Source organism: Triturus cristatus, chromosome 4_1, assembly GCF_964204655.1.
Source record: "Triturus cristatus chromosome 4_1, aTriCri1.1, whole genome shotgun sequence".
In the NCBI taxonomy this organism is placed as follows: domain Eukaryota; kingdom Metazoa; phylum Chordata; class Amphibia; order Caudata; family Salamandridae; genus Triturus; species Triturus cristatus.
The window spans coordinates 553,338,644-553,364,925 of NC_140585.1; the positions used below are offsets into that span (position 1 = coordinate 553,338,644).

General features: G+C 48.7%; 1 protein-coding gene across 1 annotated transcript in view; it reads left to right on the forward strand.

The window, feature by feature from the left end:
* Positions 1–26,282, forward strand: part of CDC123 (cell division cycle 123) — a 424,883-nt gene that overhangs the window by 350,082 nt on the left and 48,519 nt on the right. The window contains exon 10 of the mRNA XM_085652872.1: positions 14,351–14,379. Within this exon, the coding sequence (XP_085508998.1) occupies positions 14,351–14,379 (29 nt within the window). The remainder of the gene's footprint in view (positions 1–14,350; positions 14,380–26,282) is intronic.

Below are 26,282 nucleotides of genomic sequence, written 5' to 3' on the forward strand. Positions count from 1 at the left end.
TCCCACCGCAGTTAGAGGACTCAGCCCTCACCACCTCTCACTCGAGGCCTCAACAGACCTCGACCAAGGTATCCAGAACTTCGCCGCCTGGATCACTGACAGCGCTGACAGTCTCTCCACACTAAAGCCTACAAAATTCAATAAAACCTCCAAACATACTAGCTGGCACACTCCAGAACTCAGGACCACCATGTGCAACTGCCACTAACTGGAAAAACGATGGCGCGCCACCAAGAACCCGGCCAAGAGAGCAGCTCACAAAACAGCCCTAAGCAACTATCACCGGCACATCTTAGAAGCCAAGCCATCACCACTGACATAGACTCTGCAACAAACCATACTAAGGAAATCTGCAAAATAGTCCAAGAATTCTCCAACCTACAGCCATTGAGAACACCATCCACCTATCCCCGGAACGCTTCTGCACCCTCTCAAACTACTTTCACAGCAAGATCACCAACATGTACAACAATTGCAATCTCCAACCCGCCACCCTCAACCCCAATGACCTCAACCAACCAGCAAACATCAGCAAAACCATTACCTTATAATCTCCGCTCACCACCCTGACCATCTCAGTCATCATGTCTTCCATCCACTATGGGAAGCCCACTGCCCCTTGCCCCCACCACCTCTACAATATTGCAATGAACCCAATCAGCATGCAACTGACCAGCATCCTCAACACCCCCCATCTCCATAACAACCTTCCGAACAGATAGAAACACGCATACGACACATGCCTCCTGAAGAAAGCCTCTGCCGTCCCTAGCGATCTCAAAAATAATAGTCTGATCTCCATTCTACCCTACCTGGCCGAAGCACTGTACTGCTCACAATCTGGATTCATGCCACAAGAGCACTGAGATCGTGCTGATCGCGCCACAGAGGACGTCAGAAAACTCCCCGACCATGGGGAAACTGTGGCCCTGATCCTCCTTCTACCTCTGTTTGGCATTCGCACCGTCTCCCACAACATAATCATCAACAGACTCTACAACATAGGCATACAGCAAGACGCCTTTAAGTGGATCGTCTCCTTCCTTACAGGATGTACCCTGAGCATCGGACTGCCTCCCTTCACCTCCGTACCCAAAGACATCATAGGCAACGTACCACAAAAATCAACCCTCAGCCCCACCGTGCTCAACATCTACATGACCCCCCTTTCAAATGTCGTCGGATCCCAAGAACTCAACATAATCGCATACGACACTCAACTGATCCTCTCGCTCCCGAGGAGCCCTCCAACTCCAAATTCTCTGACGACTTGACCAACATAGCCAAATGGATGAGAGACAACTGCCTCCAACTCAATTCAGATAAAACCGAATTGTTCTTCCTCAGCATTGGACCACAACTAGTGGCTTGCAGAACTCGGACCCACACCGATCAACCATGCATGCAACTTCAGCATCATCCTCGTCAGCCAACTTACCTTGAAACGACAAGTCAACGCAGTCCCCTCTTCCTGCTTCCACAAACTTCACATGTTCTGCAGAATCTTCAGAGGAATGCCAACCAACACCAGAAAGACAGTCACTCAGGCCCTCGTCACCAGCCGCCTCGACTACGGCAACGCACTCTACACCGGCATCTCCACCAAGCTTCTCAGAACACTCCAGACCATACAGAACACTGCAGCCAGACTCATCCTGGACCTCCTCAAACAAACCACATCACTCCCCACCTGAGAGACCTCCGCTGGCTCCTCATCCAGAAGAGATGCCAGTTTAAGATCCTCATGCACGCCTACAAAGCCCTCCACAAACTGGGATCTGCCTACATCAACCATCGACTGAACTTCCACCAACCCTGTAGACACCTGCGCTCCTCTTCACTCGCCCTCCCGCACCCCCGCCGCATCCGTCACAGCCGCAGCGGTGGCTGCTCCTCCTACATCACCGCCAAGACCTGCTACGACCTTCCCCTCTAGCTCTGTACAGCCGCTGACCGTCTTCAGAAAGAGATTCAAGACCTGCCTATATGACATAGACACAGCGCCCAAATACCCCTAGGGGTGACAGTGTTGCACTTTACAAATGCTGTTTGATGATTCATTGTTTGATTTTTTAGCGATAGCAAGTGTGAAGAATACAGACCTAAAGCTAAAACTTGGAAATTGAATTCTGCATTCTTCCCGTTTGATTTGCCGCTTTGATTTCATCTCGATCCATTGATGTACTGAAGCTAATGTTTCAGTTTATCTTTGTGTTCGAGGCATATGAGCTGCAGAATTCATTCCTTTGCATAGATCGCCATCTGGTGTTGGGTTCGGATGCTTGCACCTTTTTGTTGTCTTGGAAGAAGTCTTTTGTAGTCACGAGATAGGTGACTCCTCCCTTGGACGATAGTGCGCCCGGGCATCGACTCCATCCTCAGATTTGTTTTTTTCCGCCATCGGGTTCGAATGCAACTTCAGTGCTCCGGTTCGGTACCGTGTTTTCCAAACCTTTTTCGACGCGCAAACCATCTCAAGTTCGACTGTATTGTTTTAGTTTGCATGCCTTTCGACGCACTAACTTATATACTCGATTCCGGTCGTCAACGCGGGCCGCTGGGCCTATCGATGCCTTTCGGGCCTACGGCTAATGGAAAGGACTCCATTCAAAAAATGCCCCCAGTGTGGAGCTAAATTCCCACACAGCGACAAACACAAGGTCTGCAGCCTTTGTCTCTCGCCCCAAAACAAAGAAAAAGATTTCCAAACCTGCGCCTCTTTTCGGTCCAAGAAGACTATCTGTGATCGCTGGGCTCGACGACACGTTATGGCGCAACAGGCTGCACCAGTGCCAGAAGACATCTTCGATGAAGGCCCGACGTTCCAGAGGCAGAGGATTCGGAGGATCTTGACCTCGTATTCGACGACTCCGGCTCCGATGACCACATCACTCCAAGTCAACGAGTGAGTACAACTGCCCCTACCCCAACCCCACCCGAAAAACAGGAAGGCTCCGGTCAAGACTTCGCCTGAAGGCCTTAGTCGCGAGCGAAAGAAAACTTCAGAAGCCCTGCCTCCGGGCCTGGCTCAGAAGACAAAGGAGAAGCCTTCCAGAAGCTTGGGACCAAGGAAGCCCCACGTCGGTGCCCCTAAAACACCGTCTGTGCCGAAATCGGGAACACATTCAACTCCTGCTGTCTCCAAAAAGGCCTCGGCACCAAGCACCTCGGCACCGAGAGAACAAAAGGCCTCAGACACAAAGAAACCTGAACAACCTTCGGATCCGAAAAATATTTCGGACTCGACACCAAAGACGAAGGACCCAAAAACCCCTTCTAAGGTTCCAGAGCAGAAATCTAAACCGCGTTCGGAACTGAAAAAAATCGGTGCCGAAAGCAAACGCCAACGAGGAAGAACTGTTTCTACCAGATCCCATCTCTCTGAAACAGAAAATACTGCATGTGGACCCTAAAACAGGCCATATTCTCAGTATCTCGAAGAACTAGAGGGAATTGGACACCCCACACACTCCTGAGGTGCCAGTGAAGAAAAAAGACTGCAACTTCACCATTAAGACCCTCTTCTCCTGTTCTTTCTACTAACCCTTTCACTCCTCCAAAGTCTCCCATACTTCCTTCCTACTCGCCACCATCACAGGATGATGATGACCTAGTGGTTGGGGGTGGACATAATGACCCTTTCAATGATCCTGATGATGACACTACCATACCGCAGGACGCATGGGACGACTACAGTGACCCTGTAGATCCTCCAGATATTCCTGATCCAGATGCATATCGAACAAGGCCATCTCCCTCAGATGACAACATTGGTTTTTGACAGCTCATTGATACGGCTGCCCAATATCATTGCGTTCAGATGCATTCAGAACCCACAGAGGAAGATGTCCTGGTAGACACCTTTTCACAGACACAAAGAACAGTACAAACATTACCCATGCTGAAAGGTGTCATTAAACACGCTCCAGACGTTTTCAAAGACCCTGTCAGAACCAGGATTTTCAATCCTCCAATTGATAAAAAATATAAACCCGCCCCTAATGATCCCACCTACATTAAGGGCCAACTCCCCTTAGATTGCCTGGTAGTGACCAATGCTAGGAATCGTGCCAACTCTCAGACCTCAGGTGATGCTCCACCTCCAGACAAAGAGTCTAAGTTACTAGACGCTTCAGGGAAACGAGTTGCCTCCCAGGCAGCTAATCACTGGAGGATAGCTAATGCACAAGCATTACTTGCCAGATACGATAGGGCTCACTACGATGAGCTTGAGGGCCTAATGCAGAATTTGCCTGACCAATACAAGGCCAAAGCCAATAATTAGATTCAGGCGGGCAAGTTAATCACAAACGCATCCATTAAATGTGCCCTCGATGCAGCAGACACTGCATCTAGATCAATCAACACTAGTGTGTTATTATGAAGGCATGCATGGTTGCGCATTTCTGGGTTCAAACAAGAAGTACAGACTACTATCATCAATCAGTCGTTCAATCAGGAACAACTTTTTGGCCCAGCTGTAGACACAGCCTTTGAGAAAATGAAAAAAGACAGACTCCTGCATTTTCATAGTACCTCACGCAAGACTTCAGATGCGCCCCTTACAAGAATGCTTAGCACGTCAGTGGAATCCGGCTCAAGGTTAACTTAAGGATCTGGTGTTGGTGGACAGCCTCACACATCGCTCTCTGCAGTGGTGGAACACACAGAACCTTTCAAGAGGGCAGCCGTTCCTAGAGCCAGTTCCACAGATAGTGCTACCAGCGAATGCATCACTCACCGGCTGGGGAGCCTATCTCCTAAACCACACAAAAAGTGCTCCACATAAATCACTTAGAATTACTGGCAATATTTCTAGTGTTAAACTCATTCCAAGCACATCTCCTCAACAAGACTGTCCTGGTCCGCACAAACAATATGACAGCAATGTATTACATACAGAAACAAGGAGGAACACATTCTTTGCAGCTGTCTCATCAAGCATATGGTGATTGGCCATTCCGCAAAACATATATCTTCTGGCAGAACATCTTCCAGGAGTGCACAATCAGATTGCGGATCTGCTAAGTCGTCAGACACAGCAGATACACGAATGGGAACTTCATCCTCAAGTTCTTAAACCATTTTTCCAGATGTGGGGCCACCCAGACATAGATCTGTTCGCCGCAAATGCAAAATGCCCAACCTTCGCCGCCAGGTTTCCACAACCGCTGTCCAAGGGCAATGCGATATGGATCAACTGGTCAGGCAGATTTGCGTACGCTTTTCCGCCAATCCCACTTATTCCACTAGTAGTACGCAAACTCAAGCAACAGTCTCTCAAGATGATCCTAGTTGCTCCCACATGGGCACGGCAGCCATGGTTCACAACACTCCTCGAACTCTCAGTAGTTACGCACCAAAAACTACGTTTCTCCCCAAAGCTGCTGATGCAGAACCATGGAGACATAAGGCACCCAGATCCAGCACAACTGAATCTAGCAATCTGGCTCCTGGAGTCCTAGAGTTTGGTTACCTTAACCTTCCACCGGACTGTATGAACATTATCAAAGAAGCCAGACACCCTACTACTAGAGCTTGCTATGCAGCCAAATGGAAACGATTCGTCATTTACTGCAATAACAACAAAATGTATTTATTTTTGAGTTTAAGAAAAACCTTTATTGATATAATCGGCATCTACAGCACATATGGAAGCATCAAATAAGCGCATCTGGTACAGCAAGGCATGAATCACGTCAGCACAGTCTAATGAGTACAGACAGTCACAAGTCCGGACAGGAGCGGCCCAACTGACGGAGGAGTAGAAGTCCGTTGCTCAGGCGGGGGAGGGGGAGAACCACTGGAGAGATCGAAGCAGACACTGCCCAGGGAGATGACTCCAGGGTGGGAGGGGGCAGTCTCTGGCCAGCACTGGTGGCTGCCGCGGACTAAGAGCCGGCGGGTAGCGCGGTAGAGGCAACGGGCCAGGAGAGGTGCGAGTGCTAAGGTAAGCTACCAGAGGGCCCCATATATCTACTGGGCAGGAGCGCGCAGGCATTAAATCCCAAAATTCGGACAGCAAGGTCTGGCAGCACGCCGCATCCCCCAGCCACTGGGAGAATTGGGGTGCCGGCCGGCGGCCCCAGCACATGGCTACCCTATGCCTAGCGAGGACTAGTAACATGGCGGTCAGCCGTCGGGACAGGTCCGGGAAAAATTTAACAAAGCCCAGGAGGCATAGTGGCGGGTCAGGTCGCACTATGGTGGAGGTGATCTAGGAGATGGCGGCGCACACCGCCAGCCAGAACTCCGAAACCTTGGGGCACAGCCAGGCCAGGTGAATGAAGTCCACGGCAGAGGCAGCGCAGCGCATGCAGCGATCAGCAGGGGCGAGCACTAGTTTATGGTGCTGTGCCGTGGTGCGGTACAGCCTATGGAGGTACTTGAAGTGTATTAGGCGGAGCCGGTAATTGAGCGATAGTTTCTTTGTCTGGTTGCAGCAATAGAGCCAGTCCGTCTGGGCAATGTCCATACCCAGATCCTCGCCCCAGGCCAGACGCGCACGCTCAGAGGAGATGGGGGTGGACGCTAGCGTAAGGGCGTAGAGTTTGGTCACCAGCTTGCGGGGGAACGAAGATGTGTAAAAAAAAAATCAAGGGAGGACATCGACGGCAGGGGTTGGGGGGATGTCGGGTGTAGCTCCCTGCAGATCGCACGCAGCTGGTAGAAAAGTAGTGTATCTAACTGCCCCGCCGCCTCCAGTGGAGAGTAGAAGATGTCACCCGGGTAGAGATCTGCCAGAGTACGCAGCCCCAGACGAGAGGCATGTCTAGCCATGCCCATTTGTTGTAGCGGTGGGAGGAGGGATGGCGCACAAGCGGCATGGCGCCGGCCGACAGCAGTGGAGCACCGGACATACGATGCAGGCCGGACCAGGCCCATCGCAGCGTCTCACCTGTGTCCACTTCGTTACGCGGCCAGATCGCCGGGGCGAACAGTGCGGTAGTCAGCGGCCAGGGCTTCGCTATGTCAGCCTCAACCGCGGTGTGGGGATGATACAGAGAAGGATGTATCCAGAAATATAAGAAGCTGGCCTGGGCATTAAGGGCGTAAAGTTTGAGGTCCGATGCACCCATACCGCCCGCCGCCATCGGTAGAGTGAGGATCTCATATGAAATCCGAGGCTGTTTGCCAGCCCAGACTAGCTAAATAAGCAGAGAGCGCAGTTTACAAAAGAAATGAGCAGTGAGGGGAATAGGGATATTGAGAAAAAGATATAAAAATGTCGGGAGAACCACCATCTTGGCTATGGCAATACGGCCAGCGAGGGACAGAGGGAGCCTATTCCAATGGGGTATTTTGTTCTCCAGCCAGTCCACCGCAGACCCAAAATTGGCCCTCCAGAAGTCATCCATGTCCCTGCTCAGCCAGATAGCGGGTGGGACCCGAGGCCCAGACGAAAGGGAAGTCAGTCATGTAGGGGCTGGTGGCGTCGGTGAGAGGGAACAGGACCGATTTACCCCAGTTGACCTGAATACCAGACAGGCCGCCGAAGCGTATGATTTCCCGCACGAGAGGGCTAAGGTTGTCCTGGGGGTGCCGAACATACAAGGTGATGTCGTCGGCGTACAAGGAGACGAGCAGGAAGCGCGGCGAGAAGCCGATTCCCTTTAGTGTATGGTGCTGCCTGAGTCTGGCCGCGATAGCAAATAACATAGGGGACAGAGGGCACCCCTGACGGGTGCCTTGCCCGATGTGTATGGGCTCCGATATCTGGCCATTTATCCGAAGACGCGCGGATGGGCGAGTATAGAGGAGGGAGATCTTGCGTATGAACTTGTCGCTGAAGCTCAAGCGCGGCAGCAGAACAAAGAGAAAGGGCCACTCCAGGGTATCAAATGCCTTGGTGGCGTCCAGAAGGGTAGCCACGGCTGGCAGTCCAGGATTAATTTGGTGTAGGTCTGAAAAAATGGTTCTGAGGTTGTGCGAGGTGGCCCGGCCCGGAATAAAGCCTGATTGGTCGGGGAGGGCGATGAGTGGCATAAGGGAGAGGAGGCGAGCCGCCAGCAGCTTAGCAAAGATTTTATCATCAATATTAATAAGGGAAAGTGGGCGGTAAGAATCACGTTGGTCCGCTGGCTTGTCCGGATTGAGGAGCAGTGTAATCATGGCTTCTCGAAGCGACTGCGGGAAGAGACCGCCATCGAAGGCCTCATAGTACATGGCAGCCAAGTGGGGCTCAAGAAGCCTAGCAAATGTTTTATAGAAAGAGGCGGGAAGGCCGTCCAAACCGAGGGTCTTATCGCCGGGTAAACCGTTAATGGCGGCCAGTATCTCCTCTTTGGTGAAGGGCACATCGAGATATTCACGATGATAGTCCTCCAGCCAAACCAACGAAATAGTTTTGAAGTATTGGTCACACGCTTCGCGTGTGGGAGGGGGACTCGCTGAGTATAGCTGAGAGTAGTAAGCCATGAAACAAGATTGGATCTCACCATGGTCAGTGGTCCTGGAGGGGCCGCCATCCTGGAGCGCTGCTACATAAGACGAGGCCCGGGGAGGGCGTAAAAGGTTCGCGAGGGTCTTCCCCGGCCGGTCTCCCTCGTCGAAACGACACGCGTGCGCCTCCCGGCCAAGAAACGAGAGTTCACGGTTGGCCTCCTCGGCAAATTCAATATGTTTTTCACGCAATCGAGCAAGAGTCTCTGACCCGGCGTGAGTCGCCTGAGCGGCATCTAACGCCTTGATTTCGGACTCCAGTTTGGCCATCGACGACCGGATAGAGCGGAGGACACACCGGCCTGTTTGGAGATGCACTCTCCGCGAATCACGACTTTGAAACCCTCACATAAATTAGAGGCAGAATCAACTGAGCCGGCGTTTAACTCGAAATAGTCGGTGATGGCGGTGTGGATGTGGGCGTAAAAAACGGTGTCCCAGAGGGCCTTTGAGGGGAGCCGCCAAGTAAAGGCCCTCTGCGGAAGGTATGGGAAGCGAACAAGTATCTGCACAGGCGAGTGGTCGGAGAATGTACGAGCCATATGGGTGGCGGAGGAGACCCAAGTGAGAACGTCCGTAGAGGTTATCCAAAGATCGATGCGAGACCAACAGCCCAGAGTCCCCGAGACGCAAGTTCCCTCTCGGGACGCAGGCCAGTGGTGGCGCCAAGTGTCATATAAGGAATTTTCCTCCAGGAGGGAGTGAAGGAGGACCGCAGCCCGCGGGTGGGACGACTGGGGACCGGAGCGGTCCAATGCCGCCGTTAAGGCGACATTGAAGTCACCACCCCAAAGAATAGCCGCCGGACCGAGGGAAGAAATGCGGTGCCAAACATTGGTGAAGAATTCGGGGTCGTCCTGATTGGGGCCGTACACTGCGGCGATGATTGTAGGGTGAGAAGAAAGAGAGCCCAGAAGGATGACGTACCTGCCGTCTGGATCCGTAAGGACCTGAGAAGTCTGCCATGGGAGACCTCTGCGAAGAAGTATTGTCACACCCTGTGAGTATGAGGAATAGAAAGGAGTGGGATTCCCCCCAATATCTTGACTGGATCCAGGAGGCGTTCCCAGGCAGCAGGTGAGTCTCCTGTAAGAGACAAATATCCACTATGTGGCGTTGCAGATGAGAATGAATGAGCCTGGCCTTCCGATGGTCGTTTAGGCCTCGGATATTCCAGGTCCAGCAGACCGTGTCAGTCATGGCACCTGATGATGTGGAGGCAGAGGCAGCGGGGCGCGTGGGGAGAGTGCAGGGCGATACATGGGGGGCGCTGTGAAGCCGAGGGGGATGAAAACACGGAATGACGCGGGCCTCCCGCGAGGCCCAGTGGGAGAGAGCGGCAGCCTAATGCGCAGGGAAGCCTGACGTAGAGTGAAGTCGCCTAGATGCAGTGCAAGAGGCAGAAGGAGAAGGGCAGTGTCTGTCCGAGTGGATGTGCTGTCGAGCAGAGACCCATAGTGATGGATGTGTGAAACGATGCTGTGCAGCATAACAACAATACTAACGACCCAAACTGAAGAGCAGGACCGAACACCCCCCCACCCCTACCCCAAACAGTGTAGCGGTATCATGAGAGGGCAGGGGATGCACATGGCAATAGCCAAACAAGCAAAGTCGACCGGACCACATCTCACCTCCCACCCCAAAAAACCCAGAAAAAAACAACCGAAGGACCCCCCCACCCCCACACCCACACCAACCCCCCAACTAGGCTGAGACACCACCCCAACCCACCCCGGGGACCCGCAACCTGCAGAAGGGAGAAAAGCATCATAGGGAATATCCCGTGGGGGTATGGCAGGGCTAAGCATACTCTCCTGCAGTGAAGCAGGGTGGCCAAGCTAAAGTGGTAACAGACATCAATCAGGAAGAAATAGCGAACATATTACAGCACTTCAATCATTGTCACTAAGGCGATCAGCTGCATCTAGCTTAGATTTTGATGGTGATGAACGTGCCGATTTTTCAAGTTTCATGGCGTATGCCAGGGCTTCTCTCGGATCAGGGAAGAAAAGCGTTTTTGCGCCCTGATGGACTTTCAATTTCGCCGGGTAGACCAGAGAATAAGAGACTTAATATTTTTGTAAAATCCGCTTAGCAGGAAGGAATTCACGCCGGGCAGCTTGGACAGTAAGGGTGTAGTCCGGATAGAATGAAAGTGAGTTACCTTGATGATTGATTTTACTCTTGTCTCATGCCGCACGTAGAATGGCATCCCGATCCCTGAAATGTAAGAGTTTTGCAATAATGGGGCGTGGAGGCAGTCCAGGACGTGGGCCAAGGGAGCGATGTGCACGCTCAACAATGAACACAGGGGAAATAACATCTCCGAAGAGTTTCCTGACCAGCTGCTCCACGAAGTCTTCCATGTGGGAGATATTGGTGGATTCTGGAAGACCCGTAATGCGGAGATTGCACCGACGGGAACGCGCTTCCAAGTCCTCATCCTTCTCCCGGATGACAGCTAGGATTTTGTCCATCTGGAGCAGTTTCTGACGATCCTGAGTGGCGGCGTCCTCGGCGTCAGAAACCCTGGACTCCACTTGAAGAAGACTGTTGTCGTGGGAGTCGACACGGGCCTTTACTGAGTCCAGGCGGGCGAAAAGTTGGTCCAACTGGGTCGCGATTCCAGTGACCGTTGACTTCACATCAAGCATGATTGCTTTGAGATCGTCGTCACGGGAGGGAGGCGCGTCCATGGTGGTAGAAGGGCCACCACTCTCCGAACTAGCGCCGTCCTGGCGAGAGGACCTACGCAGGTCGAAGGCGATTTTGGGCTGCTTTGGGTCAGTCTTCCCCATGGTAGGTGACCCTGGATGGCAGGCACCGTCTAGGAGCGAGGAGTCCGTGAAGTGGCTGGGAGAGGTGGCAGCGAAAGGTGCAGAGGACGGGCCAACTCCCTGCAGTGGATGTTGAGCTTACAGGAGAGTCGGATAAAGCACCCCCAAGCGGGAGGCAGCTGCAGCAGGCCTGCAGGAGGGGTGAGCACTTGGATGAAATGAGGTGCAGAGGTCAGCGAAGGCAGCAAAGCGGCTGAATAATCAGTGCCCCACTAGCGCCACATCCCGCTGAGTCAGAGGGCGGATGAGGGAGGCCAGCGAGCGCCCCAACCAACACAGGACAGGCAATCCTCAAGCGTAGGGTCTACCCCGCATGGCCATGGGTGGTGAGCTAGGACAGGAGGCAGAGACATGGATTTCCTGAACAGGAAGCCACACAGCACCACAGATGCCGCCCCCGCGGCAGTCCAGTGCGGAGCGGGGACGGAGCTGGTGCCGCGGAGAGGAGCAGATGGCAACAGTCGGCCCGGGAACACCGCGGTGAGATCAAACTAGTGCGGCAGTGGTCCCCAGGTTGCAGGCAGAGAAGAAGAGCTGGTGAGTCTCAGGGCCAGCGCCACCCCGGAATTTTGTTAGGCTCCAGGAGTCATCAGCAGGGGCAGAGAGGCGCTTTATGTGGAGATCCTTGTGTGCAGACCACAATTGGTTAGGGAAGGGCACAGCTACAGAGCCAGAATCGGCCCGCGAGGCCGCAGCAGTTATCGTCAATGTCCAGCACCCGCCCAAGCAGTGTAGGAGGTGGCACTGTTGTGAGCCCAGAGTCCAGCACCCGCTTACAGCATGCGGGGGTGTCCAAATTCAAAAGCAGTGGGGTCCGGGCACATCAGGCCGCAAGAGGAGCAAAGTCCGAGGTTGAGCAGCGGCGGAGGTAGGCCGCTCAGCGGAGCAGGAGGGAAGGCTGAGGGGGGCGCGCACCAATCTGGGGCCGCACCGGCAGGGAGACGCGTGGGTCCGCTGCTCCCACAACCGGGCCCGGGCCCCCGCGGCTGCTGTGGGATGCGACCGGGGGGGTGGGTGGAGACAATGGCGCCCAAGCCGCGGCACATCGCGTCATCCGCCAACAACCCACGGGTAGTGGGGAGCACCAGGAGCCCAGCGTGGCCCTGGAGGGAGAAGGGCCGGCCCCGGCAGGGCCCGATGTGCAGGCCCAGCGCTGTCCGCAGATGCTGTTTCTTGGCTGCAGCACACAGCCGGGGAGCAGCAGTGGGATCAATCTGCGCCTCCAGCAACGCCGAGTCGAAAAATTCAATCAGAGTGCAGGTAAGATGAAGATGTCAGCAGGATAATGACGGATTCTGAAGCTTGGCCGGCAGACCCCACTTAGAGTGCGGCCATCTTGCAGCCGACCAAGCCCCGCCCCGCAATAACAACACAATTGACCCGCTAGATGCTTCCATTCAGAACATCATTTGCTATTTACTCCATCTACAAAGATGTAATCTAGCATACTCATGCATAAGATTACATCTGGCTGCCCTTGCCGCATACCTGCAAAACAGACAGTTGTCATTGTTTAGAGTACCCGCTATCAAAGCCTTTATGGAAGGCCTTAAAAGGATTATTCCTCCCACACTCCCACCCTCTCTGGTGTGGAACCTAAACATTGTCCTTACTAGGCTCATGGGTCCCCCATTTGAGCCTTTACACAAATGTGAACTGCAGTTCCTTACATGGAAAGTAGCTTTCCTTCTCGCAATCACCTCTCTCAGGAGAGTAAATGAGATCCAGGCTTTAACCGTACAAAAACCATTCTTACAAATACATCGTAACAAGGTGGTTCTTAGAACGAATCCTAAATTCCTTCCCAAAGTAATCTCTGCTTTCCATCTTAATCAGTCTGTAGAATTACCAGTGTTTTTCCAAAACCCACATTCCATAGCAGAGAGATCTCTTCACACACTTGACGTCAAAAGAGCTTTACTTTATTACATTGACAGGACTAAACCTTTTAGAAGGACAAACCAACTGTTTGTAGCTTTCTCTCCACCTCATGCAGAAAACCCCATCTCGAAAACTGGAATTGCCAGGTGGATAGTCAAATGCATTCAAATATGCTACCAGAAGGCAAAACGCACATTAACAATTCCCCCTAGAGCGCATTCAACATGCAAACTAAGGGCTTCCATGGCATTCTTAGGGAACATTTCCCTAGAAGACATTTGGAAAGCAGCGACATGGTCTACTACACACACCTTCACCAAACACTATTTTGTAGACGTGCAGGTGAAGCAACAGGCTTCTGTAGGCCAGGCTGTTGTTAAAACACTTTTCCAAACCACTGCAACAGGTACAGGTGACCACCGCTAAGGGAGACACTGCTGTACAGTCTATACAGAAGTATGAATTCTACAGCTCATGTGCCTCGAACGGAAAATGGTACTTACCAGTATGCATCTGTTCTTGGCATGTTGAGCTGCAGAATATCATACGCCCACCCGCCTCCCCGGAACCTGTATCTGTTCCAGTGTTATCTTACTTAGATACATTCACATGGGCATCTTTCTGATCCTTACACAGTCCATCATTTCCCATCATGGTGAAAAACAATCTAAGGATGGAGTTAATGCCCATGCGCACTATCGTCCAAGGGGGGAGTCACCTATCTTGTGACTACAAAAGACTTCTTCCAAGACAATAACAAGGTGTAAGCATCCGAGCCCAACACCAGATGGCGCTCTATGCAAAAGTATGATATTCTGCAGCTCTACATGCCAAGAACAAATGCATACTGGTAAGTAGCATTTTCTTTTTTAATTAGGCTCTATGTTAACCACACTGAAATCAAAGCAAATGTTTTGGTTTGTTTATGTAAATCGTACTAGCCAATTCCACAGTTTTATTAACTAGATTGCTTACATGTATATGAAATACGCCTCGAAAGGCACCCTTCAGTTTGATATATTAATCTCCAAGTATTGTGATTTAGGATTCCTGTATATTTTGTTATCTTGTGATGTGATGTGTTGTTCTTATAATGAATGGAAAAGTTAAATTAATGTTGTGTGTGCTTTTTTTTTTTCCACCCAAAATAAGAGTATCTGAAACTAAGCCTTTCTATTTTCATTTAGTTGTCTTTGATGTCTACAGAGACAGTTGGGTAAGTCATCAGAATCTAATGAAATAACATTGCTTCATGTGACTTATTTTGTAAAAATAATTGAATTCCTATTATTTGCTCACATAGATTTAAAATGTTGGCATGTATGCAAATTTTTAAAAGCATTATAAACGGATGGGCAACCACATGATCAGGTAATTTTTATTTTGAGCAATTTACTTATTTGATGGCGCTATAGTCTCAAAGCCTTGCAGATAGTCGACAAAATGACTAATTGTGATTACCATTTGACATGTACTGAAGGGTTAGCATCAGTTTCTGCACAGTTCCACATTCATAAATTGTGCAAGATGATACTGATTTGGTACTTCAAGAATAACATTTGTGATAGGAAATTCTCAGTCTACTTCTGTATTATAAACATAATGAAATTGGTGAGCTGGGATCTATCACTTCCCTGGATTTAGCTTTCATATGGATGCCTTTAGATGTCACAGACCTTCAGCCTTGTTACAAAGTGGTCAATCAGTAGGACTTCCAACTTAAACCAGCGTTTTGCTTTGCAAACCCTTTGTTTAAATACTCTCTGGTGGCAAAGTCCTACTTTGAACTTTATTGAGTTTCTGACTAAGACTTTGGAACTCCGTTTTCATCTTGGGATTTTGTGCCTTCAATCTCAGAGTCTAGTTGGCAACGATATCTTTCACTTCTTTTCTTGAAAGTTTGCCTGTAGGTCCAGAGATACACTCCTGATTGCATGAGGAGCATACAGTCACTTTATGGAAGCCAGAAATTGACTTAAAATTTGATTAGGTAATGGTAATGTGGTTGCTATTCCTACTACCTTCTGGTGAGCAAGAAGAACGGAGGCGTTCGTCCAATCTTCGATCTGCGCACAAGTAAGCAAATGCAACTGTTAAATGCATGGATTAAAATACAAGGAATAAAAATGATACTACTGGATGTTCACTGCAAGAAATAGGCACTGTCAAATGCAAATAATCAGACACAAGGAATCAAAAGAAAAGCATGAAAAAAATATAAAGAGAAATACACTAAATACATCAGATGATGATTATAATCACTGGAAACTTGAATGTGCACACAAATACAAACACATCACAATGTCAATAAACAAAAAGAATACATCACTAGCTGCAAAAACTGCATCTTAGCCCACCCCTGACTGGGGGATTCATAGCCTGGGTCAAGAGACTCAGCAAGCTGGGAACTGCTACACTGAATAATACGCGTCAGTCGTTCATTAAGGTCAAACAAAATCCTGCATTCCAAGTCAACAAACCCTAGTTTTATAATCTCAATGCACTAGACATTTCCTAGCAGACGACCTCTGCGCCAAGGAAAATTACTGCAGTTGGCCAAACAATCACAAGCATTCCAAAGGCAAAGGAGCTCTAACATACTCTTCTCCCCTCCCACATGTTGCAGGCCCTTATCTTAGTGAAGCTTGAGAAAATACAAAACTCCTCCAAAGGTACAGAAACAATCTTGAACGTGAATAGCCTAAACAACTTGAGAGATCTGGGGGTGCCTGTGTGTGCAAAGCTCAAGCTAGACAGAGTTAGAATTCAAGATGGCATGAGGGCATGTCAAAGCCAATTACAAACATTTCATAACTTCCCAATGGACAAAACAAGGCACATTTGTGCACCACTGCCCATAACATCACACACTTCATTTCCCAATATGTAACATAATGCACATTTGATCCCCACTGTGGATAACACTACACTCCGAGACAGAGAAGTACATTCCACACACTTCTCTCTCTCATGCCTTCAAATGCACATCCCACACGTTCCTGACAAGGTTGTTCTACTCTGTGAAAACACTCCCACTCTGCAGCTTTAAGGAGACACGAAATGCAAGTGCAAAGTGGAAATAAAACACATAAAATCAATGGTAGTCAAAGGTCATCACGCAATTCTAATACGTGGGAGTGCCTCACAGTCTTCCCCCTATTTCGACGACTATCTGTGGAAGGCAGGCTTACCCCAGGCTTTTGTCTCCCACCTCCAGACTATGGTGGACTTCTTGCATTCGCGGGGGTTCACTATCTACGTGCCACAGCCACATCAGTCTCCCTCTCAGATGCTCTCTTTCATCTGAGCTGTTCTGGACACAGTGCAGTTTCAGGCCTAACCTTCCGAACTGCAAGTCCAGGATATTCAGGCTGTGATACCGATGTTTCAGCATCTATCCTGGATTTTAGTAAGACTGACTCTGAGGTTGCTGAGTCTCATGGCCTCCTGCATCCTTCCTGTGACACATGCCTGTTGGCATATACAGGCTCTGCTGTGGGATCTGGGGTTCCAGTGGGTGCAGCATCAGGGGAATCTCTCCAATATGGTCCAGATCTTGGAGGGAACGGTAAATGACCTGCAGTGGTGGCTTACGAAGCACGATTGAGTCAGCTGCACACCCCTCTCCCATCCCCAACCAGATCTGACAGTAGTGATAGATGCGTAGCTCCTTGGATGGGGCAGCCAACTGGGAGAGGTAAAGGTCAGAGGACTCTGGTCTCTGGTGGAATTCGGACTCCAAATCAACCTGTTGGAGCTCCAAGCAATCTGCTTGGCATTGAAAGCCTTTCTACCCTCCATCTGGGGAAGGCTAGGGTAATTGTTCCCAGACAGCACCTTCGCCATGTGGTACTGCAACAAGCAGGGTGGGTGTCATGTCATTGACCTTTTGTCAGGAGACCCTGTATCTCTGGACATGGCTGGTACATCAAGGCATATCCCTGGTGGTTGAACATCTGGCGGGATCTCTGAACACCAGAGTAGACTAGCTCAACTGAAGATGCCCAGCGGATCATGAATAATGTCTCCATCCAGAGGTAGTGCAAGGTCTCTTTCAGAAGTAGGAAGGGCCTGGGTTAGATCTATTTGCCACCGGTGAGAATGCGCAATGTCAACAGTTCTGCGAGATGGAGTTTTCAAGGCGGCTCTCACTCTGAGAGTCAGGCCTCCTGTTCACCAATACCACTCCTGCCCAGAGCTCCTAAGAAGAGCAGGAACAACTGGTCCAAAGTCATCCTTGTGGCTTCTTATTGGGCACAAAGAGTGTCTAGTATCACTAGCTGTAGAGCATGGCTATTAGTTCCCCGATCAACTGCCCCTTTGTGAGGATCTTCTGTTGCAGAAGCAGGGGAGGGTTCTCCACCTGAACCTGTCAACGCTCCACCTTCTTCGGTGGAGATTGAGCGGCAACAGTTGACGGCTTTCAACTTTCCTCCCGAATTCTGTAACGTATCTTGCCAGTCAGGCGTCCCTCTACCAAGACGTTTTACACCAGCCGTTAAGCAAAATTTGTGGCATGGTGTACAGAAACAAAAAATTCTGTGTAGACCGTGCACACCTTGTTAACAGTGTTGAAACAAGTATTCAAACTACATTTTTTGATCTGTGTGCAAGTCGGCCTCTGGCCCTCATTATTTTTATGTTGTACAGAAAGACACATTGATCCCCTTTCTGCACCCTTTTCTCAGGTTTTCCTGTTTGTTCTTTTCCTTGCCCAGTAGGGCTATGCTCTGGGCACTGTGAAGATAAACCTATCTGCTATGTCAGCTTTTCTTCAGTTGCCTTAACAACCTATCCTTTTCCAATCCCCTATTGTACATAGGTTTTTGAAAGGTTTGCAACATGTGTTTCCTCCCACTTTCTTTTGTTATGCCCCAATGGGACCTCAACCTTATCCTCACTTTCCTTATGTGTGCTTCGTTAGAGTCCCTGCACAATTGTCCACTCAGGCTACTTACTATCAAGATAGCCTTTCTTACATCTGCCCGGAGAGGCTCAGAGAGCTTTAGGCCTTGTCATCTAAGCCTCCTTATCTTAACATCTACCCAGACAAACTGGTGCTTCGTATGAGAGCTACCATTCTTCAAAAGTGTCACTCCATTTCACGAATGCCAAACCATACCTCTGCGTACTTTTTGCGCTCCACCTCATCCCTCCCAGGAAGAGGAGCGACTTCACTGTCTGGACCCAAAAAGAGCATTGTTGTTCCATGTTTATTTTTTATGTATTTTTATTTTTCAACTGAAATAGCAGCGCAATAGAGTTATCACATATCATAGTGGCAGGAATCAAAAGCCAACAATTACAAACATTGTATTCACCATCAGTGTCATATCTCCCACCTCCTCTCAATTCGCGCAGATTAAAAATCGCCACCGGAGTCTTATTGTTCTGACACTGTACTGCCAGTTTGAGCCCGGGAATAAAAATGAGTGGGTCAAATTGTAGGTCGCCAGGATGGTGTGTGGCCTGTGTAATGTATTGTTGCGTGTCGTCATCTCTATCGAGTTCAAAGTATATTCTCCAGGGGCCCCAGATCTTGTGAAAATGTTTTGTGCACCCTCTACTGTGGTATGTGGTTTGCTCAGCCATCATGTAAATATCCATCCCCCTCGTCCAATCCTTAATAGTCGGCTCGTCTGAAACCCCCCATTTCCTAGCTATATCTCTTTTGGCGACCACCAACCCCAGAGAGACAAAAGTTAACTGCATTCCGGTGATGTCTACATTGTTTGGTATCCTGAGTATCACAAATCTCCAGTCCATCGGCATTACCACCCCCAAGACCGCTCCTAACAATTCAACTACCTGCTTCCAGTATGACTGTATCACGGGACATAGCCATATCGTATGGAAAAAGTTGCCTCTGGTCGTTGTATAGGTCAGGCAGGATGGGGAATCTGCCCTACCCATTTTATGTAGCCTGTCCCTATCGTAGGAAATTTGGTGTAATAACTTTAGTTGGATGAGGCGAAGCCTCGCTTTTATGGCAACTTCTCTGGGGTGCATTAGCGCCGCCTCCCATTCTGTCTTCCATAGGCCCTACGTCTCTCTCTCACTGTGTCTGGAGTCTCACCAGTCCGTCAGGGATGTTGTTGTTAATAATATTGTATGTGAAGGAAATCGCTTTGTGTGTCAGCTCTTCCTGCAAAAGCCTGCCTTCTTGGGATGCGTATTCTGGAAGTCGTTCGCAAGGGAGATCCTCCACCTGCCAGGCATGGCGCAGTTGCGCATATTTGAGGAATTGGGAGTTGTGCATGCCATATTCCTGTTTGAGCTTTCCCCATGTTTTGAGTTTCCCTTTTTCAAGGATGTTGCCCACAGTGGAGATCCCCAGGTTGCCCCAGGCCCCAAATCCCTTAAGCCCACGTAACTCCCGAAACCGGGCTCCCTCCCAGAGCGGTGTGCTCTTCGTAATCTTCCCTGTCCAGCCCATAGTCTTAGTCGCCCTCTCCAAAGCTGTCAGGGTCACCAGAGTCGCGGGCAATAGCCAGAAACTACCCCTTCCCCCATAGAGATAATGCATATGTCTGTGTGGCAGCATTTCCTCTCTTTCAAGGCGATATATTGGGTGTTCTCTGTTTGTGTCCACTAGTTTATGGGCACCAGGTGGGACGCCCAGTAATAGGGCTCAATATCAGGAAGCGCGATCCCCCTATTGAACGGGTTGCGTTGCAGCGTCCGAAGCAATATTCTTGGGTGACCCCCCGGCCACAGCAAGAGTCGAATTGTCCTTGCTATCTCCTCAAAGATAGTTGTGGGTAAAGGATGATACGAGTTTTGCAGTGCGTATAGAAGTTGGGGCACGGTGATCATTTTAAAGATGACTGCCCAGCCAAGCAGGGTGAGGGGGAGATCCTTCCATCTCTCCACGTCTGACTTGAAGTTATGCACAACTGTTCCAAGGTTTTCCTTCCTACACAACTTTGGGTACGGAGTAACAAATATACCCAAGTATTTTAATCCCTGTGGTACCACTCTTAGCTCCCAAGGTAGGGGGAAATCCACTTGTGTAGAGTGTGGACTTATTCCAGTTGACTTTATAGCCTAAGTGGCTCCCATAGTCAGTGATCACAGCAAAGAGAACCGGTATGGATCTTTCAGGTTCGGAGATACACATCAGAATATCATCGGCATAGAGAGAAATTTTCTCTTCTCCCGAATCTGTGAGTGCAGTACCAAATCCTCGGATGGAAGGGTGCATTCTGATAGTACAGGCCAAAGACTCAAGGGTGAGTGCAAAAAGAAGAGGCGAAAGGAGACAACCTTGTCATGTCCCCCTCTCAATAGGGAATGGCATCAAGTGCTGACCGTTGACGCGCACCGTGGCCATTGGTTGGTTGTATAGGAATGCCACCCAGCCGCAAAAGTAGGCCCAAACCAGAACTCGGCCAGAGTGGTTGCCCAGGAATGACCAGTCCACGGCGTTGAACGCTTTCTCAGCATCCAGTGATAAGAACAACTGTGGGTCCTCCCTTTGCCTCACTTTCATGAGCCAGTTGAGTGCGCCTGAGATTTAGACGGGTAGATCTGCCTGGCATGAATCCAGACTAATCCTCATGGATCAGATTCGTGATCAATCCCAACAGGCGCGTCGCCAAAATGGTGGCCAGGATCTTAACTTCCGAGTTCAAAAAGGAAATGGGTCTGTAGTAGCCACATTGGTCACGGGGCTTTCCCGCTTTGTGTATGACCACTATAGTAGCCATTCGTAGGTCCGGTGGAAGAACACCCTCCTCATAAGAATCTGTAAAAAGTCGGAGGAGATGGGGGCTCAGGATAGTTGTGCAGTGTCGATAGAATTCTGGGGGTTTCCCGTTGCTACCAGGGCTCTTCCCAGGGCGAAGCTTCGCCACTGCAGCTTGGACTTCTGCCAAGGACAGGTCCTCCTCTAGACCATTAGCTTCCTCCTCTCCTAGCCCTGGTGTGGAGACGGCCGCTAAAGTAATCATGTATCTGTGCCTGAGATTTGAAAGTACGTGTCCGATACAGGTCCCTATAATATTCAGCTAAAGCATTTGCGACCCCTTCCTTCATGGACTGCATGACACCGTCAAGATCCTTCACTTCCCTTACCCATCTAAGAAGGTCTCACAATGGTGTAGAGAGGAGATCCGAAGCAGTAGCTTAAAGTGGGCAAGGGAGGTAAAAACGAAGCTCTCAATCATAGCGGAGTCATTAAACGTGAGTCTAACTCAGCACACACTGGAGCTAGAATTTACTAAGGGCTCACTTAGGTTCCAAGGTCAGGAACAGTCAAGAAAGAATGATCTGTAATACTTGACTATGAAAAAATCAGTAAAAGAGATAAAATATTCATGGACAAAAGAATCATGGTATCCATACCTGGACACCTTGCCAAATTATGAGCTTAGGTGTGAACTATTAGGAGTACGAATTGGAATGAACCTGTGGCTAATGGAGGGAAAAATAAAGGCTGAAATGTCAAATGCCGACGGAATCTATAAATGTGGCCTTGGAACTAAAAATGATATCTTGCATATATTGGTAGATTGTCTTGCAGTTTTAGCATTGAGGAAATTGTTTTTACGTCTGATCTTCTTAAAATATGGAATTAGGTCAAGAGCCCAAGCAATAGTTTTACTAGTAGAAACGAAAAATCTTGATATAGCTATTGCCTTGGGCAACTATATGAAAAGTATAAAAACCTTTTTGAGGGACAGATTGAAGGGGGTTTATTATCTCTATCCCTCCTCTCCTTATAGACTTCCCCACTTAGCATATGCAAATTGTTCTAGACAAAGATACATTGAACTGAATTGCAATGAGCCGTGGATTGTATTTTTTTTTTTTTTTTTTTAAGTACATAATTGCAAATGTATTTTATGAATTTTACTGATATTTATTTAACCATAATTACATATTCAAATTCAAGCTTATCGGGTTAAAGAGTTGCTGCTATTGGGGGATGAATATGGATTCTGAGTGGCGGTATTAATTCGGTCGTAATATATAGTGCCATAAAATCCGGCCCAATTCAACCAGATGGTTAAAATGTATGTGTAAGATAGGGATGAAATTCAATATTTTTACATTTTATTGGATTGTCAAAACTTTTAAAATTTACGTAAATTATTCCTTTGTCTGATGGCTATTGGGAAATATATGCAGGGTGTATATAAGTTCCCTGCTGTATTAGAGGATTAAGCGCAGGAAAGTGTGTTGCAATCTAAAATTATATTTTATTGTCTTTTAAACTGCTAGGAATGAAGTTTTAAGGATATTATGTTCTGATGAATACGATATTTTATGTGTAGAATCTTTTAAATGTTAATGTATGTGCTGTGGTTTAAAGACCAAACGGTCTAAATAAACTTATCTTTGATTGATACCCAGCTATCTTGAATCTCCTGCCTGCTAATCCAGGCGAGGAGTTTCCCAGCCTTGTCCCCAACTTGGTAGAGTCGGTGCAAAGTCGCCAGGTGCAGTTTTTTGGTGTTATCCATGGCCTGATCTTTGTACTCCAATCGTATGGTTGCTAGTCTACCCGTCAACTCTGGGTCACCACCTTGGGCGGCCGGCAAGTCTAGTTCACTTATTTTCTGTTCTAGTTCAACCAGGTTTTTGTCTCTTTCTTTTCCTAGGCTATACGGTTTTGGGCTCTGTCTCGCAGTACTGTCTTGTATGCCTCCCAGACTGTCACACCGGATGAGACCGAGTCTTTGTTTTCTAAAAAGTAGACTTCGATATCTGCCCTAATGCCCTTTGCTATTTTAGAATTTTTCAGGTCCCAAGGGCTCAAATTATGAGTCCCCTTCCCGTGTCCCCTTCCCGTCTCTCAGTCCTACCTCTACCAGGAGCGGGGAATGGTCCAATAGACCCCTAGCTAAGTATTCTGCACGCCTTATGTCCCGTATTTCCCCGTTGGCGATAAATATGTAATCGAACCTAGAGTGGGTGTTGTGAGCCTCAGAGTAGGAGAATTGTCTATCTAGGAGGTGTACCTCTCTCCAGGGGTCTATTGGGCCCATCTTTGTAGAGAGTCGCCTAAGTGTTGTAGTGGAGGTGGAGCTGTTTTCCTCCCCCCGTATGGTCCTGCGCTGGGTCAATGATGTTGTTAAAGTCGCCGCCCACAATGTGCTGGGTGGAAGGTGTGTCAAGCAGTATGTCAATCACCTTAGTCATGGTGAGCGCTTGTAATCTGGGAGGTGCGTATACGCAGATGAGTGTGGTCTCGGTCCTGTCCTATAGTCCTAGCCAACCCACATATCTGCCCAAGGGATTGTACCAGAAGCGTGAGGTTAGAAAGGGAATGCTCTTTTTATTGCAAAATCTGTTTATTTAAATTTTCTTTCTGAGAGTGCGGCAAAAGGCTTTACAGAGGCAACATCAGTCACAAAAACATTCAGCCCGGGTGTACAGTTCGCTCATGAAGGTTACAGCTATTCCACAAGGTCCGTGGCGAATGAATCGTGAAATAGTACACAGCATCCTTATAATGTATTGTGTTCAGGCCCATGGTGCTGAGCATCAATCAACCCTGCCTTGATAAAAACATAGAAAGGAAACTTAAATATACCTAAAAACGAACAAAACTGTGATGTCCTGGTGCAAATTAGAATAACGTGAGCAGGAGGAATGGGTCACCGGGGCCTCTACTCGGGTGCGCATCGCGCTGTTCAGTGATCCCATCACTGTGATGTGATTAGATAAGGAACAAGTGTAGGGCCCTAAGCCGGGGACTGCATGCCATCAAGGGGAGCCCCTCCGATAAGTAGCTTACCAACGGGACCAATTGTAATCAAAGCTTTTTCTCGTGTCCTCAACTACATCAGCCATGCGCTCCAACGCCAAAACCCTCCACAGTCTCGCATGCCATTGGGTTAAGGATGGGGCCTCTTGTTTTTTCCACACAGCGGCAATTGCCATTTTTGCTGCCCCCAAGCAAAGCCACATCACTGATTTCTCACCCTGTGTTTGATGTTTCAACTTGGGGTCACGGACCCCCAACAAGACCTGTTGTATGGAGCTAGGAATAAGATAACCTAGGATAAGCTTAATTTGGGACAACATTTCCTTCCAGAATGGTTGTATGGAGGGGCAGTCCCACCATATATGCCTGAAAAAGCCCTAAGATCCCTCCAGCACCTGTCTGACAAACTGGCAAAAATCGTGTGAAGTTTTTAGGGTATAGGTACCAGTCGTACATAATTTTATAGTGTGCCTCCCGTAGGTACATGGAGCGGGTGAATTTCACTATATCTCTGCCTAAATGTTCCCATTGCTTATCTACTAAGGGGATAGCCACGAGTGCATCCCAAAAGCGTTTGAAATGCGGAGTCGTTCTGGGACTCATCGCTTATATGAGAGCATATAAGTAGGAAATACAACCTTTGGAAGAGGACCTCGATTGAGCAAACTTCTCGATGGGGAGAAACTCCCTGGTGGCGGCCCGCCACACCATGGGCTGCTGCACCCAGTGTTTTGTTGTAGGGATTCTGCGTATGCACAGAACTATGCGCAGGAAACCAGAACCTTAGAGAATTGTGGTGTACCAGAAACTCCCCTCAGAACTAAGAACCCCTTATCCGACTAGCTTAGTGTCACATTCGTTATCCGAGATTTAGCTCGGCGGTCCCAATGTATAGACAACCCAGAACATGCGACTTAGTTATTCTCAGGAATGGTGGGAACCCGAAATACCCGTTTGCACTTATATATCAGTCCACAACAGAATAACTAAGACTCAGTAAAGTTTAAAGAGTTTATTCATAAACCTCGAGTCCTGTTATACAGTACTTTGGCTAACATAAGCAGACAAATGGTTAAGATCATTACCATTAGCATTGTTACAATACCATAGAAAATGAAAGGAGCGATCATATTAATAATGACAGTGGAAAACAACCACCCTCCTTTCTTTAGCAACTAATAAAATATTATTAGACTATTAGAAGGTCTCATAGGCTTGCATAGGGGACCCCATACCGTATAGATCAGCTTAGGTGTATCACATCACAGGATCAGCTCAGTGTTCTCTGCTTCAGCTCTTCTATCGAATGTGTTCTAAAAACCTGCTGCGCTGTAATATTAAAGCCTACGACTTTCTGGTATTTGCAGCTGCGTGCATGTTATGACTAAACAGTGGTACGATCACCCTGAACACAATCAGCCGGCACCGTCTAGTGTCCTAGAACAGTTCTTTACTCGATGTACCGACCAAGGGCACTAGCAACTGTTAAGGATGTATAAATAACATTCACTTGAGACAAGAGCGAGTCTGCATTTCTCAAATGAATAACATGTAACAACAGTGTCGGGTGCAAAGGCAGCAAAAGCAGCAAGATGGCTGTCTAACAGCTAACGTGATTGAGCTAACTTAGCACTGTAAATAGGGAGTGGCCTAAAACCACGTGACATCCCCCTTTGATCGAACCACGGGACTACCAGGGGCGTATATTTTAATAGAACGCAGAGTTCAAGATCAACGATGCAGACTAAAAAGCTTGAAATGTGAGTTTTCAGAAAATGAGAGGGAAAAAAATTTGAAGAGAAAAAAAAATATGTAAAAACACAAGCCATCGTCCATAGAAGCCAACGATCGCTTGTGAAAAAATGCAACTCCACATGATTCGCCACCAGACATTGTGAGTACAATTGTCAATCCAGGAAAGTATAAGCAGCATATGCAGCCGCAGCTTCCAGTAGAAAATCATTGGAGTCATCCGCAAATTGTCTGTCATCCAATTCAGCAAAGAAAAAGAACACACGTGTTCCACAGGGAAATGAGTATCAAGCACTCCACGTGGACAAGAAGCAGGCATCTCGATGTAACTTCGTGCCAGGAAGTCAACTGCTGCCTTCTCGATATCCCATAAACCAAGGACTCCATGCGCCGCACCCAAGGCCAGAAACCCGACTCCAGAACAGTCAAACTCATGAACCACTAAGGGATACATCAGTCGATCAAAATCCAGGTCAGGTGACACCAAGTTTGACAAACACATATCAAGAGCCCATTGGAACGGACATTCGAGACAGTGAAAAACAGGCTGTACACAAGTGAAAAACGGGAACCGGAAGGATAATCCATAAGCGACACTCAAGGTAGCCAGTGGTAAAGTCCCATAGTATTCCCACATCCGGCTACGCAGATGG